General features: G+C 59.3%; 1 protein-coding gene across 4 annotated transcripts in view; it reads left to right on the forward strand.

Moving 5' to 3' along the window:
* PTPRS (protein tyrosine phosphatase receptor type S) overlaps positions 1 to 15282 on the forward strand; it is a 66240-nt gene that overhangs the window by 13718 nt on the left and 37240 nt on the right. For 2 of the 4 annotated variants that reach the window (XM_046685362.1, XM_046685364.1), the window contains exons 5-8: positions 2609 to 2797; positions 4321 to 4329; positions 6040 to 6057; positions 8327 to 8437. In XM_046685362.1, the coding sequence (XP_046541318.1) occupies positions 2609 to 2797; positions 4321 to 4329; positions 6040 to 6057; positions 8327 to 8437 (327 nt within the window). The remainder of the gene's footprint in view (positions 1 to 2608; positions 2798 to 4320; positions 4330 to 6039; positions 6058 to 8326; positions 8438 to 15282) is intronic. The other 2 variants (XM_046685363.1, XM_046685365.1) reach the window with 1 other exon arrangement.

Here is a 15282-nt window from a genome sequence, read left to right on the forward strand (position 1 = left end):
GGAGGAGTCGCGGGATGGAGGGAGGAGGGGGAGCAGGGAGGAGTCGCCAGCCGCCCCGCCTGTTCCCAGCCCGTTTGCCCTGACCTTTCTGGGGCACAGATGGCACCGCCGGCCCCCTCGCCGTCACTGAGAGTTCAAAGGACGAGCGAGCATCTATTAGCCCCCGGGTGGCTGAGTCCAGCCCCCCCGCCATCCGGGCCTCCTTGGCTCCCTCTGTTCTCAGCCAGCCCAGCAGGGTCCGTGCTCCCCCTCCCTCCTCCCCCATCTCCCGCCATCTGATCACGGACCCCGCTCACGGCTCCCAGGCCGTTGTTTTAATTAAACTCCGAGGAATCGGGCCGCCGTGGAAGGCAATGAACGTTTGTGTTTAATTAGGAGCCCTCGGGAATGTCAGGCGGCCCCGCTGCCCCCCACCTGGGCCGGCGGCCGCCCACCATGCTCACGGGGACCCCGTGGGGAGTGCTGGCATGAGGACACGCGTGGGGCGCCTCCGTGGGCGAGCGGCCGCCACGTGCACATGCCGCACATGCCAGCCCCGAGCGCCGGGAGCCAGCGGCCCCGTGTTTGGGCCTCACCTCTGGTGACGTCACTGGCGGCCCCTCAGGAGCTCTCAGGAGGTTGTCCAGGCGGGGGGCCTGAACCACCTCAGACAGGGTCCAGCTGCCCCTCTAGACCCCGGTGGGTTCAGGCCCGGTTTGGGGGTCCTGCAGGCGCCACCCCAGCGCCCTCCGGGCTCCACCAGGCCTGGGCACAAATCCCAGCCTGGCCATGTCCTGGCTGTGTGACTTGGGGCAGCTGGGCGTCTGTTTGAGCCTCAGTTTCCCCCTTTGCGACCTAGGCCCCGTCTCTGGGGGGGGCCCGGGAAGATACCCTCCACGGTGGCCTCTCACCCACCTCTTCCCCGTCCCCCAACGCCCCCCCCTCATGCCCTGTGCCCCTTCTGGAGATTTGTAAGCAAATCCAAGTGTGTCATTTCCCTTTTACGCAAAGAGCAGCCTCGTCTACACCGGGAGGTGACAAGCTTTTTCTCTAAAACGCCAGAGAATCAATATTCTTAACCCCACGCTCCAGACCGTCTCTGTCACAGCTTCTCAGCTCTGCCGCTGGAGCAGGAAGCTGTGCAGCTGCCATGGCAATGGGTGGGTGTGGCCGTGTGCCAATAAAACTTTATTCGCAAAACCGAGCGGAGGGCCAAGTTTGGCCCAGGGGCCCGAGCTGGCCACCCTTAGTTTACACCACCTTTCACTTGAACTCTGTCCGCTTAGCGACATATCTTGGCCTTTGTTCCAAATCTGTAGGGTGACTTTTGCTGGTGTTGGTGTCCCATCCCCAGGGGGGCCGGGCCTGCGTATAATGAGTCCCTGTTGACAGACGTTTTGATCGTCCCCAGAATCTTTCTGTTCCCTGTAGCACTTGGGGACCGGCTCTGCCATCCTCCTTCGGTGCCTGGCACGTGGAGACTGCAGACGCCGAGCTGGGGGCTTGGGGGCGTCTCTGGGTGAGGGCCCCAAGTCCTCACGTGGTCTCCCCTCTGTGCCGTCCGTCTGTGTCCTCATCTCTTCTAGAGACCGAGTCCTATTGGATCAGGACCCGCCCCAGGGACCTCATTTTCCCTTGAAGCCCCCTCTCCAAATGCAGCCACATCCTGAGGTCCTGGGGTTATGGTTTCAATGTATGAATTTGGGGGACCACAAAGCCCATAACGGGGGGCCTGCTCGCTGCCCCCCACCCCGGGGGAGCTTTGTGTGCTGCGGATGACAGGCCAGACCGGAGCCGGGGGTCTTAGGGGTCAGAGCAAAAGGTCCCTGGAGTCCAGGTGCTGGAGCGCGTAGGCCTGTCAGGGGCCCCCCAACTGCCCCCCGGTCCCCGGCATCGACTCCAGTAAATTAGGCCCCAGAGCCCATGTGCGATGTGCACAGCCCACGAGGGAAGGGTCCCCCTCCATTTGCTGGGCGTCTCGTCACCTCAGTCTGCAACCACATTCTTGCCGATCACTGGAACTCGGGGACCGAGGGTCCCCGGGGAGGGGCATGGTGTCCCCCCACCCCCTTTGCCGTTGGGGGAAACTGGCCCCTGGCCAGCAGATGGGGAGACCGAGGCTGGAGGCATGGTGCCTCACACGGGTTGACGGCAGCTGGGACCCCTGGGTCCTTTGCTCATTTATTGAGCGCCTACTATATACCAGGCTCCACGCTGGGTGGTAGGAACACGGCGGGGCCCCAGACGCGTCGTGATCACTCTGTGGATGCACAGACATCCTGGAGTCCAGGAGGGTTTAAAACTTGTGGGCGTGAGCGAGGCCAAGGCCACATGGTTGAGTAGATGGCCGGGGTGGGGCTGGGGTGGCACAGAGGGAACCAGGCGCCTTTGAGGAATGAGGTGGCCCATACAGCTGGACTGAGAGAGAGGAGCGAGGGGGGCCAAGATGGGGGCCAGCGGTGGGCGAGGAGTCTGGGTCCTTTTCTGGGGGGCCATCCTGCCCCCGGACAGAAGGTCCCCCAGCCAGGCAGGGCTGGCCCAGGGCCGGCCGGTCCCCGCACCCTACCGCGCAGGGCTGACCGTGCACTCGCCGGGCGCCGGCCTGGTTTCCCCCTGTCTCCGCCCTCAGAGGACCAGCTGCCCCCCGGCTTCCCCAACATCGACATGGGCCCCCAGCTGAAGGTGGTGGAGCGCACACGCACGGCGACCATGCTCTGTGCCGCCAGCGGCAACCCCGACCCCGAGATCACCTGGTTCAAGGACTTCTTGCCCGTGGACCCCAGCGCCAGCAACGGGCGCATCAAGCAGCTGCGATCAGGTGAGTGCGGGTGGCCCGGAGGACGCGGGAGCCACGGGGGGCCGCAGGGGGAGGGTGTGGAGGGCGTGCGTGTTGAGGGAGACCATCTTCAGGGCTGACCCAGGGGCGATATAACGGGCATAGACAAGCAGGGGTACTGGGGAGCCATGGAAGGTGATAGAGAGAGAGCGTTCTCTGTGTGGAAGCAGTAGGCATGTCCAGTAAGGACGTAATGAGGTCATGGCAGGTAGGGGTAGAGGGGAGCTGCATAACGCAAAGGTGGGAGAGTGTTTCCAGAGCTGATGCAGTGGGCATCTCCAGAGGAGGCAGCAGGTAATGGGGAGCCATAGAGAGCTGCAGGGAGAGAGTGTGTCCAAGACTGAAGCAGTAAGGACATAACAGGGCACAGACAGGCCGTCCAGTCTGTTTGCCCAGGCTCCGGCCGGGCCAGGGGGCCCTTGGGACAGAGCACAGGGCCTTGGCCACCTCGGGGATGGGCGGTTCCACAATTGTGTCTGGGCATCGCACCCACGTGTCCCATCCGTGAGTCCGTCCGTCTGCGGGGCTGTGTGTGCGTTGTGTCAGTCGTCCCACTGCTTCACGATGTGTCCGTGTGTGTGTGTGTCCCGGCTCCCCGTGCTGGCCTGACCTGCCTCCCGTGTGTGGGCGCACGCCGGCCATGCCGTCTGCCCACGGCTCCCCTCCTCCTCCCAGAGCAAAGCTTGTCCGCGCGCATCTCGGCCACACGTGTACCCGCATTACAGTCCCTCCCGCGTGCGTGCACGTGGGCAGTGTGCACACGTCCCTGGCCACACCCCCCCCATCCTCATATGTGCAGACACGTGAGACAGGGATGTGCCTGTGTGCACTCTGCGTGTGTCAGCCCGTTGTGAGGACACACGCTGGGACACACGTTTTGCTTTCTCTCTGCGCTTCCCCTGACGACCCACACCTGGAGCCACCCCTGCCTGAAGGCCTCTCGGTCTTTCTCAATGCCCCCTCCACTCACGGCCTAGCCTCGTCCTCTGAGGGCTCCACCTGCCCATCCTCCGCCTCTTGTCCCCCCAGTGAAGACCCAAGCCCTGCAAAGGGCAGCCGTTACACCCAGAGTTTCCTCCCTGGAAAGACCCCGATGTCACGCGGGGGAGAGAGAGCCTCCCCTCCCGGCCTGTTGGAGGATGTTTGCGGCTTGGGGGGTTTCCGCTGGGGGGTCCAGTGGCCTCCCCGCCAGCCCCCGCCGTGGTAGCCTCAATACAGCGAGATGGTGAAGGGCCTGGCCTTGGGGTCCAGCCGTGTCCCAGAGCCTGTCATCCCTCTGTGCCTGTGTCCCCATAAAGTGTCCCGGCTCCCCGGCATTGTCCCCAGAAGGAAGGCTGGCCCGTCCCGGGCGCTCCGGGAACCCCAGCTGCCTTATTTCTTCATCGTCATAAATCCAACGATGCTGGCGGCCTCCCCTCCCCGCCCCAGCGAGGACGCGGCTTCTGCGTGACCCCCCGGTAACGCTCCTGTTCTCTTTTCTTTATTCCTCCGTTGTAAACGTTCAGAAACCTTTGGTAAGTCTCGTTTCTTCACCACGTCGACCACTAACGTCCCCTCTGCCCTCGTCCCCTCCCCCCACACTAACAGCCACCGTGACAGTAACCGTGACCCACTCCACGTGGCATGTTTACTAACGCCTCCCCCCCGTCGCCACTGGCCACCCTGCCCTCCCCAGCCAGGCCCCGGGGCCGGGGGATGCTGCCGAGAGCAGAGCCCAAAAGGAAAAGAGGAAAAAAAAAAGGCCAACAGTGGCCGGCCAGACCCCAGAATGAGGGCTGAGGAGACATGAGGGCAATCCTGGGGCTGCTGGAATTTCTCACGTGACAGTCGCCATTCTGGGCCTTGACGCTGCTGGACAATGATGAAATTACATAAGTTTTGGGGGCTGGGGTGAGAAGAGAGTTTTGCAGCTGGCCTGGGACTGGCCATTTCTCATCTTCTTTTCCCAGCATCCAGCCTGAATTCCCTGAAATCGATGTCTGGGCTAATTCTTATTAAGTGAGAATGACTGATATTGGCCCATGAGAGTTCCTGGTCATCTTCCTTGGGGTGACAAGTAGAACCACCTTTAATCCCCAAGTGGCGCGTCCTTTCCTCTCAGTGTAGTGGCCATGGGCTATTTGGCCATCTGGGGGAGTCTCATTCTTTGGCCTCTGGTGCGACCATCCTTATCCTAGAGCGGGGCCGACCTGGATTCCCACTGACCCGGATCCTCGTTCTCCACACCACAAGCCTTCGGCAGGTTCCCACGTTCTCCATGTAAAGAAGAGAGAGCAGCCTTGTTGGGTTGGGGATCTTGCAAGAGATGATACGGGAGCCCCCCCAAAGTTCAGGCGAGGGGGTCCCCAGCTGGGTTCATGGCCCATCTCTGCCTCGGGCTCCTGATGTGACGATTCCCCAGCCCCTTCTGGGCCTCAGTTTCCCCGTCTGTGAAACAGGCCTCGATTACACAGGAGGAGCTGTGCCGTCTGACCCTTGGCAGCTTCTCTGCCCCTGGGGTCCTTGGAGGGGGTTTGTCATCAGCAGAGAGAGACGTCCCCCGGGAAGATGAGCCAAGGTTGTGAGCCTCTGGCAGGGGCCGCCGTTTCCCTCCGCCTGCGTTGTCCGTGTCCCCAGGCAGACAGACCGACAGCTCTTTCCTCTTTTCCTTTTGGAAGCAAAGGAGGCTGCGGGGCCCTCGCTCTGCCCTCGACCCCTGTTCACCACCCTCCCCTGTCCCGCCTCTCTGGCCTGTCTGTGGCACTTCCCTCTGCTTTATTAATGCCCACCCGGGCACTAACCCCTCCCCCTGTCTCTAACAAAATCCCCGGACCCCCATTGCTCCCCGACCCTCCCAAGGAGGAAAGAAGGCAGGGAGGCCTCAGACCTCCCTCCCTCGGCCCAGAAGGAAGGCAGCCAGCAGGGCCAGGCCGTAGACCTCCCTGGGGCCTGGCGACGCCCATCCGGCCAACCTGGAGGGGTTTCTAGACTCAGCTCCTCCTTCCCCGGGAGATTCTCACCTCCTCCGGGAAGCCCTCCTGATTGGCTAGGAGCCCTCCTGCTAGGAGCCTGGCTTGGCTTCCTCCGCGAGCCCTGCAGGGTCTCCAGGCCCAGGGCTGGCTCAGCCTGAGTGCGGGCAGAGTGGACAGGCCTGGCTTGGGGCCTGGCCCGGCCTCCCTGGGGCCCCCCGGCCCCCCCAGGACTGCCTTCTGACGTTCACCTGACTCTCTCTGCTTCCCTTACAGAAAGCACACCGATCCGAGGTAAGAGGCCCCTCCTGCCCGCCCAATCACCCACTCACACTCTCTCGCCGCCCGCCCAGCCCCCCAGGCCCCCTCCACAGGTCCCATCCTCGCCACCCTGCCCGCTGTCCGTCCAGTCTCTGTGTCTGTGTTGCTGTCTGTGGCTGGGGCCCCGAGTGTGGCCGCGGCAGCATCTCGAGTCACCTGGCTACGGGGCGGGGGCGTCACTTGCTGAGCTCCCGTGGCCCCCGCCCCAGAGCGCTGGGAGCCGGGTTTCTGCCCATCGCTCTGTGTGCAGCCGTGGTCCGTCTCCAGCCTCAGTTTTCCCATCTGTAAAAGGAACATGCTGAGGGGGCCTTCCAGCTTGAAAGCTTTGATCGGGGAGGGGGTCCAGCCTGAGGGTGCAGAGCGACAGGGAGTCTCAAAGGCAGCCCCCTGTGGTGCCCCAGAGAAGTGACTAGAATAGGTCTGGGTGGGAGCCCCAAAGAAGAGTCAGTGTCTGCTTCTGGCTTTACCACGAAATGCTGTGTGACCTAGGGCAGGTTTGCTGCCCTCTCTGGGCCTCTATAGGAATACCTGCCAGCCTGCTTCCCCAGAGCCTCGAAGTCAGGGAAAAGTAGGGAGTGTTATACAGGGGCAGAACCTTCATCCATGGCCCCCCAAGAGAACGTCCCAATCTGTGGGTCCACATCACTTCGAGGGAGAGCCGTGAGCAAAGCCGGGAGGAGTGGTCCGCTGGGGAGTTTGCACTGGCTGTTTGGACTCCTGGTGCAGACTCTGATTGGAGCCTCGGATCTGCAAACCTTCTTGCAGATGTTCACTCAGTTTCATTTACTGATGAAAATGAGGACTTGGATCCAGGCTCAGATTTCAAACATACTTGTGGAAACCTTGGCCTCATTTTCATTTGTTCGCGGGCACACAAGTATTTTATTGAGACCCGTGATTTCAAGCATACCAAGAGATGTTCGCTCAGCTGCATTTACTTGTGAGAATGAGGATTTGTTCCAGGCCGTGGGCTCAGGTACCTTTGGGGAAATCTTGGCCGTTCTCATTTACTCGTGGGCGCTATACTGTTTCATCAAGCCCTGTGCTTTCAAATAGTCTTGAGAAGGTTCATTCATTTTTCTGTGTTCCTGGGAAGTCTTTGATCTGGGCCCGTGACTTCAAACACGCTGAGGGCAAGTCAGCCCTATTTTCATTTACTCGTGGGCACCAAGGCCTTTGGTTTTAAATATGCTGGAGAACATTGGTCTCTTCTTTACATTTTAATTCCCTCACGAGCAGCAAATCCTTTGATCCATGCTTATGATTTCAAACCCACTGGAGGCATTTCAACCTCCACTCTATTTGTGGGTATCAGGTTTGCCTTCAGACTTCTGATTTCAAACACTTCTGAAAACTCTCCCCCTTAACCTGTGAGCACCACAGACGTGGGCCTTGGCCCGTAATTGCAAACACACTCGAGAAAGTTCCTTCAGTCCCTCGTGAGCCCCAGGATTCCGAATCCAGGCCTGTGGTTTCACAGCACTCAAGGGAGTTGAGGCCTCCTGGCTCAGCTGAGTTGAAATCCTGGGGAAACGCACCTCCCCCTGCAGGGAGCTCCAGATACAGAAGCCGTGGGTCCAGGCCTCGGATTTCAAACATGCTCCATGTGTCTCGGTCTCAACATCGTTTGCCTCAGCTATCATGGGGGGTAACCCATCTTGAAATTCCAAACCCTCTTGGAGAAATACGGCCCCATCTCCGTTTGCTCACGGGCACTGTGGGTTTCGAGGCCTGAGATTCCAAACACACTCAAGGACCCCAGGCCCACGTCTGTTGACACATAGACGCTGGCTGAGACCAGCAAACCCGTCCCCAGCTCCCGGAATTGGCACATTGCTCATGCCAGGTCTTTCGAATGACTGTGGCTTGTGATAGCCACGTCCTCTTTCCCCTTTGCCTGGAGAGCATGACTTGCTGATTCTCTGAACACATGCGCTCCCCCCCGCCCCGCCAGCTTCGTGGCTCAGCGTAGCAGTCACTTAGGAAGCACCAGCTGCTTTGACAGTGGGAGCGGAGGATTTTTGGGGCGGCATGTGGTCTGTCCAGGCCGGTCTGGGGTGGTGGGGAGACGAGCCAGGCAGACCCTGGCCCGGCTGGGGCTCACGGGTTCGCTCGGCTCTTTTCGTCGGCGTCTCCGGCCCAGCCAAGAACAAGAACCGGGCTGGCCAGGACTGTGGGGCCGCCCTCCCAGCATCCCCCAGGCCTCCCCTGACTGGCCAGGCTTTCTCCCCTCTCCCCGCAGGCGCCCTGCAGATCGAGAGCAGCGAGGAGACAGATCAGGGCAAATACGAGTGCGTGGCCACCAACAGCGCCGGCGTGCGCTACTCGTCGCCCGCCAACCTCTACGTGCGAGGTAGGGAACGCCGCGTCCACGTCGAAGGCAGGGACCTCCCCCATCCCCCTTTCCTGTCCCCCCTCCCTCCTCGGGCTCACAGCCTCCGGGCTCCCCTGTACCCTGCAGACCCAAGCAGGAGGCCCCCCCACCCCGGTCACAACAGGACCTCGGTCTTCCTTTGCCTGTAAATGGGGGTGGCTCAACCCCCCCCCAACCCCCGGGCCTCGTGATGGATGCCCCGTGGGCTGCAGGACTTGGGGGCGGCAGGAGGGAGTGGGGCAGGGCCAGGGGGTCAGTCTGGGGCCCACAGGGCTGGGGGAGCCTGCAGGCCTCTGCCCCACCCCGCCCGCCACCCCCCACCCCAAGTTGGCTTCTGTGGTGTGTGTGCCGTGCCCCCCTTGTGACGTGCTGGCTTTGCTTCTCCCGACTCCGTGGCCTCGTAGCTCCCCGCTTCACCACCCCCTCCGGCACCCTCGGTCTAAGAGTTGGGGAGGGGTCTTCCAGGCCGGCCCCCCAACCCGCACCCTCGGCCGTCCCAGAGCCTGGTGCTCTCCGTCTTGTCCTAGTCACCCTCAGGAAAGGATGCGTTTAGGCCACAGGGACCCGGGCGACAGCAGGCACATATGCCCCAGGGCCTTGGCCCTGCAGCGGGCTGAAGCAGGCACGCACGCCCGCGAGGCTGGGCGCCCCGGTTTCCGATCCCCCCTTAGTCACACCCGGGGGCAGCATCCTCAGCCCGCCCAGGGGAACCCTGGGAAGCATCCATACAGACTTCCCTCTGGGTCCCTCGGTGTCCCCTTCAAAGCTGGCAGGGGGCTCCTCATCCCCCAGATGCTTTGCCAGCCCCCTCTCATCCCCGCGTGGACCTCTTGGGCCCTTTCGGAAATTTTAAGCTGCTCCTCCACCAGCATTTGGACTCCGCCATCTCCTGCCTCCTGATGGCTGTTTCCGATCAGACTCGTGATAGAAACAGCCTCCGCGCCCCCCCCCCCCCCCGTTCCCACCCCAGGGTGCCCCGACTGACTCTGTGTCCTCGACTGCACCGCCCTCCTCCAGCCCCACTTCTCGCATCCACCGCAGGCAGCCCCTACCGTTCTCCACGCGGGAGGCTGGGCGGTCCTCTGGCGCCCACAGCCCCCTGGTCCCCCCCACGCCCGCCACGCACAGCCCCCCGGGGGCCCTGAAGCAGCAGCTTGGTTCTGCATCTCCGGGGGGGGTTTGGCATCTTAATCTCTGAGAAGGAGGCTGCATGAGGGAGGGGACGGGAATGCGGGCGCGCGCGGGCGGGCGGGCAGGGGGCCCGCCTCCCATCCGCTGCCACGCGGGCGCCTCTGGTGAGTGACCGCGCGGGTCCCCGACTCCAACTGACCAGTACTTCGTCTAACCCGCTTATTTCTCTGCAAACACCCGGGACGGGGGTTTGTGAGTCTGGCAGAGCTCGAGGAGAGTGTGGACAGCGGGCACGGGGTGGGGGCCGGGGCTCCAGCGAGGGCGCGACGAGGGCGGTGGGGGGTCCCCCGGCTCGAGCCTCCTTCCTTTCGGGGGTCCAGCCCTGCCATCTTTGCCTGGGTCTCAGACGCTCCAAAATTGAATTTAAGAAAAGAATCGTGGAAGGCAGATGTAGCTCGTGTGTGTCGAGGAAAAAAAAAAAGTTCATTGTTGTTCTTTTTTATTTTTTAATTTCAATTTTTTTTTTTTGGTTTAAAGAGAAAAAAAAAAAAAACAACAGACTATGACAGCTTATAGCCTTGGCAAGTCCTCTTTTTACTCTCTGTATCTCCCCTATTTTTTCTCTTCTCCCCATGTCATTGTGTTCTGCATCAAACCCCCTTTACATTCCTCAGAACTTCGAGAAGGTTGGTGTATTTTTTTTCTTTTTGACTTTCTTTACCCACATTTTTACATTCCGAAAGTGACACGCACGCACGCGCAGACACACACACACACACACACACGGACACGCACATGCCCACAGACACCCGCAGACACGCACCCGGAAAATAAGAGAAAAACGAACGCAAAGAAAAAATAAATAAATAACGGAATACGAACGATGAGCGCAAAGCGCACCAAACAAACAAACAAACAAACAAACAAAAAAAACCGCCAAGCGAGAGCAAAAACCCAGAAAGACACGAAAACCTCAGCCGCGCCCAGCCCGGCCTAGGGCCGGCCGCACACTGGCGATGCTTGCATTGTGGTGGCCTCTTTGCATCTGTTGGTAATGTTGTTGCTAAGTTTTTTTGCATTCCTCGTCGTCATGGTAACTTGGGCCTGATGCATGCTGGGAGAATGTACCAATTTCTCTGCATGCCACTCTTGTCGGTTCGGTTTGCTGGTTCCCAACACCTTCTGTTGGAGTGTTTCTCGTCTTCCGTTTTTTTCTCCTTGGTTTCCTTCGCTTTTCTTTCTTTCTTCTTTTTGTTTATTATTATTATTATTTTTTCTTGGTTCTGTTTCCTTTTGAAGCGGGGGGAAAAGTCAGTTGGTTCCTTTTCTTTGGTTCCCTCCCGTCCCCTTTGCCCGGCCCCCTTCTCCCCCAACGCCTTTCGTCTTCGGTTGTGTCTCGTGCTGCGTGCTCTTTAGTTTCGGTGTCTTGGGCTGAGCCGTTCTGTGATTGTTCTCCAAACGCATTGTGGTATATACAAGCCAGTGTTCCTGTCCCAACTACCATCCGGGAGGGTGGAAGGGGTCCCACAGCTGGGATGCTGGGGGCAGAAAGTGACCGCCCGGGCTCGAGGGCGCCAGGGAGGTGGCATACACAAACGGCGGGAGGTCGGAACCTGGGTGGGGTGTGTCGGGGGAGCAGCCCGATCTGCCTGACCTCGCTGGCCGGCCCCCTTTGATGCAGAGCGGGTGGTCCGGCCCCACAGGGCGGCCGTGTTGGAAGGCAGCTTCAGCAGCCTCGTTCCATCTTTCTGCCTCAGCGTGAGACCACCTCCCAGCCTCTGAAAGCATCCCCAAAACAAGCATTCGAACCACAGGCGAGTGGACAGCCAACATACTGAGTTCTTGTTCAATGTGGCGACACATGCCAACGTGGGAAGTGGTCGCCTTAAGACAGGCCGCCCAAAATGATGCACGCGTGGCATGTAGGCAGCATCCAAAACAGCAGCTGGTGTGATGACCTGGTGCGTCCTGGCTGGGCACAGATACGGAACCGCCCATCAGGAGATGTAGCATGACCGGCTTTGGAAGAAACGGTTGGCCAGTTAGCCTGCCCTTTAAGGGCTATGCCTCCGCCTCCCAGGTGATGTTGGCTGCTCCCCCCCACCCCTTCGCAGGCCCTGGGCCCAGTCATAGGCATCTTTTGTCCAGAAATACAACACGGTCACTTTCTGAGTACCTGAGCATCAGAACTGTGGAATTCTGGAGAAAACCCTGGGGATTTTGGACGCAGCCTCTCCCCCTCTCTCTGCCTCCCCGCCTCTCCCTCTCCCTTCCTCTCTCTCTCTCTTTCCGCTCTCTTTCTCTCTGTGTGTCTCTCTCACTCTTGCAAACCTTCGGAGATGCACGCTCCCACCTTCTGTTCCCTCCCTGAGGAAAGGCAAACCCTTGAGAGTCCCACTTTAACCCCAAAGAAAAACCAAGCCCCCAATAAAATCCATTTAGACTTCTAACCACCAGCCCCCAGCTCACTCCCCAACATAGATGATCATTGAGGGCAGAGGCCAGCCTGTTTGGGGTCACCTTTTACCCGTCCTTGTCCCTCACTTGCTTTCTCTGAACTCCCGATGAAGTCCAGGGCCTAGCTGGCAAGAGGACTTCAGACGCAACCCGAGGGGATTTACTTCTCCTGTCTCCTTTTGAATCCAGTGTGAGAGCTGCCAGCCCTACCCTCAGGGAAGACCCCAAAAGATGGAGGAGAGGGGTCTCCCAGGCCCTCCAGCAAAGCTGGGTCCCAGCAAATTGGAACTGAGGGGTGGCTGAGGGTCTCTGAAGAGCACTTGGACTTGGGGACAGGGTAGCCTAGTGGTGAGAGCACAGACCCTAGGCTCTGGCAAACTCAGATTCCAACCCTGCCTCAGCCCCTCCCTGAGTGTGTGACCTCAGGCTAGTCACTTGATTGCTTTAATTCCCATTTCCTCATCTGAACAGTAAGGATGTCAGTGTGCCTGGCTCACAGGGGAGGCAGGAGGATTCCGTCAGGCTAATTAGTGCTCATGAAGTGCCCTGTGTAGCGCATGGCACGTAAGAAATCAGCAGTGGTTTTGTCGTAGAACAGGGAAGTAAAGAGTTGAAGGAAATGATCTGGGCAAGTCACTTCCCTTCTTCGGGGACCTCAGTTTCCCCGTTATGTACCTCACAGATCCACTGTTGCAATAAGATGGCTTATGGGAAACTGCTTTCAAAAGAGTCATGGGGCAGAAGCTAAAATTCGTTTGCTCAGATGTCCTTTTTCTCTGGTGCTTTTCGGAGCCCATCTCATAATCACATTGTCTCCCGGCTCCAACCCCATTCCCGTGAGATGGATGGTTTCCCCAGAGCTGCATCTCTCATCTTATCCCCGTTGCTCCCCTAGGAAATTCTGCAGCCACTGTATCAGAAGGAGGCCAAAAAAGGGCCCAGCTTGGGTGCTAAGCTGCCCTTGCAGATAATCACCAGCCCACTGGAAGCCGCGGGCCACCTGGCGTGCTCTGAAAGTTACAAATATTTACATTGTTGCCGGAGCAGCCGGTCCCGAGACTTAATGATTGCGAGGAATCCCCACCCCCACCTACCTCTTCCTTCCATTCAAAGTCTCCAGCTTCTGCTGACCCTGGATTGTCCAAGGGGGTGGGGCTTTCAGACTTGCCCTTCCCCCCAAATTTATCTCTGGGATCCAAAGGGCCAGAGTCAAAACCCAGCCTGTGTTTTTTAACGCTGTCGGCAGCTTTACTTCCAGAACTCCCCCGGGGAAGAGGATCAGCTTACATGCTCCCTGGCTGTTCATTTTCGTTTTTCTCTCTTTAAAATTGTAAGCCTTTAAGGTGTGAGTGAGCGGCTAAAGATGCTGCCTTTACCACGTGGTCCAGCCACATAGCATTATTGAACCACGATGCACAGGACCCAGTTAGATACTGTGCTGCATGGGGCCGGCCCGGTGGTGCAGTGGTTAAGTTCACACGCTCCACTTCTCAGTGGCCCGGAGTTCGCCGGTTCGGATCCTGGGTGCAGACATGGCACCACTTGGCAAGCCATGCTGTGGTAGGTGTCCCATGTATAAAGTAGAGGAAGAAGGGCACGAATGTGAGCACAGGGCCAGTCTTCTTCAGCAAAAAGAGGAGGATTGGCAGCAGATGTTAGCTCAGGGCTAATCTTCCTCAAGAAAAAAAAAAAGAGAGATAGTGTGCTGCCCACCCCATGTCATGAGAACGTGCCAGGAGAGCTCGGAGCAAGCTGGAGACATGGGGAAGACCTTTCCACCTTCAAGGGGACTTGAGATGTGGTTGGAGTTTGGGAGGAGGCACGAGGGGGCTGGGATTCTTGAGTGCCTGGTCTCGAATGCCGAGCTCAGAAACTGGGACCCTGTGTCCCATACCAGCGGGAGGTCTAGACTGCCCCAGTTTCCAGGTGTTCTTCAGAATCCTTGATCTGCGACCCACCTCCAGGCCTTTTCAGATCAGATCCGTAGCATGGCATTTTATGGGACAAATTGTGTTTAAAATGAAATTGGTGGCATCTAAGCCATAGAATGGGTGGTTGTGGCCTTGAAGTGTTCCCCTGACCTCCTGGCCCTCCCCCCAAAATAGATACAAATATTGGGGCTTGGAACCCCCCTCACCTCCCGTGTGTCCAGAAATACTTCCCTGGGGTGTGTTGGCAAGCTACCCAGTGTTTGTTGATCGCACCGGGCCACATCTCCCCCCTACCTGGTCTCCAAGGCCTCTGACTTGATTCTGGGGGTCGGTGATGGCAGATGAAGACCCAGCCTTTTTCCTCATCCCAGCCTCATCCTGAGGGGAGAGGGGGCTCCCGGGGTGGGGGGGGAGGCAGGCTTTCCTGGGTTCGGGCGTGGCGGGCGGCCGGGAGGGGGCGTTCTGCAGGAACACTGAGCTCTCGACACCTCTCGCCTGCTGCCTGCCTGACAGTCTTTGCATCGCTGTTTCCTCTGTTTTTTTTTGGGGGGGGGGGGGCGGTGAGGGAATATTAGATTACACCTCGTCATTTGGAAAGCCCCGCATCTCCGGCGGCCGCAGCGAGCGGGGGGCAGAGAGGGGAGTCAGTCGATTGGCAAGATGTCACCCTATTTTCTGCTAGAACCAAAAAAAAAAAAAAAGTGGGGAGAGAGAGAGGTTACCAAAAAAATTTTAGAATCACGAATAGCTATCGTGTAGCAAAATGTCCAGCTCAAAAATGCCAACATGCCGAGGCCGCTGGTCAGCCCGTGGGCCGGGGGTCCAGCCAGGTCCCTCCGGGCCTTGCACGCTATTCTGATGGCGGAGGGAGCTGGTGGGGGGAGAGAGGGGAGGCAGGATGGCGGAGACGGGGAGAGGGGAAGGAGCATGCACAAAGCAGGCTGGGGGTGGTACCCACCGTCCCCGGGCCGCAGGCTGGGGTTCAGCAGAGGGGCTGAGGGTACGGGCTGTGGAATTCGGCCTCGGACCCCCTCTCCCTTCCCCTGACAGGTGTAATCTAAGCTTAAGTAGACCCGTGGAGGCTGCAGAATGGGGCGTCTCTCCCCCGCCCTCCCCATCCGCATCGTTTTGGAGTGCGGGGGAGCCCCTGGGCGGCTTCTCGCACCCCAAAACGCCCAGCTGAGCCCCCCCACCCCCACCCCCTCGGAGCCGCGGCTTGCTGAATCATTGAGATGCGTCACACTGTTAAGTTCCTTACCTAAAGCTTCAGCCAGATCACCTCACTTTTGAGTTTCTCCCCCCCCC

The sequence above is a fragment of the Equus quagga genome, chromosome 14 (assembly GCF_021613505.1).
Source record: "Equus quagga isolate Etosha38 chromosome 14, UCLA_HA_Equagga_1.0, whole genome shotgun sequence".
Lineage (NCBI taxonomy): Eukaryota > Metazoa > Chordata > Mammalia > Perissodactyla > Equidae > Equus > Equus quagga.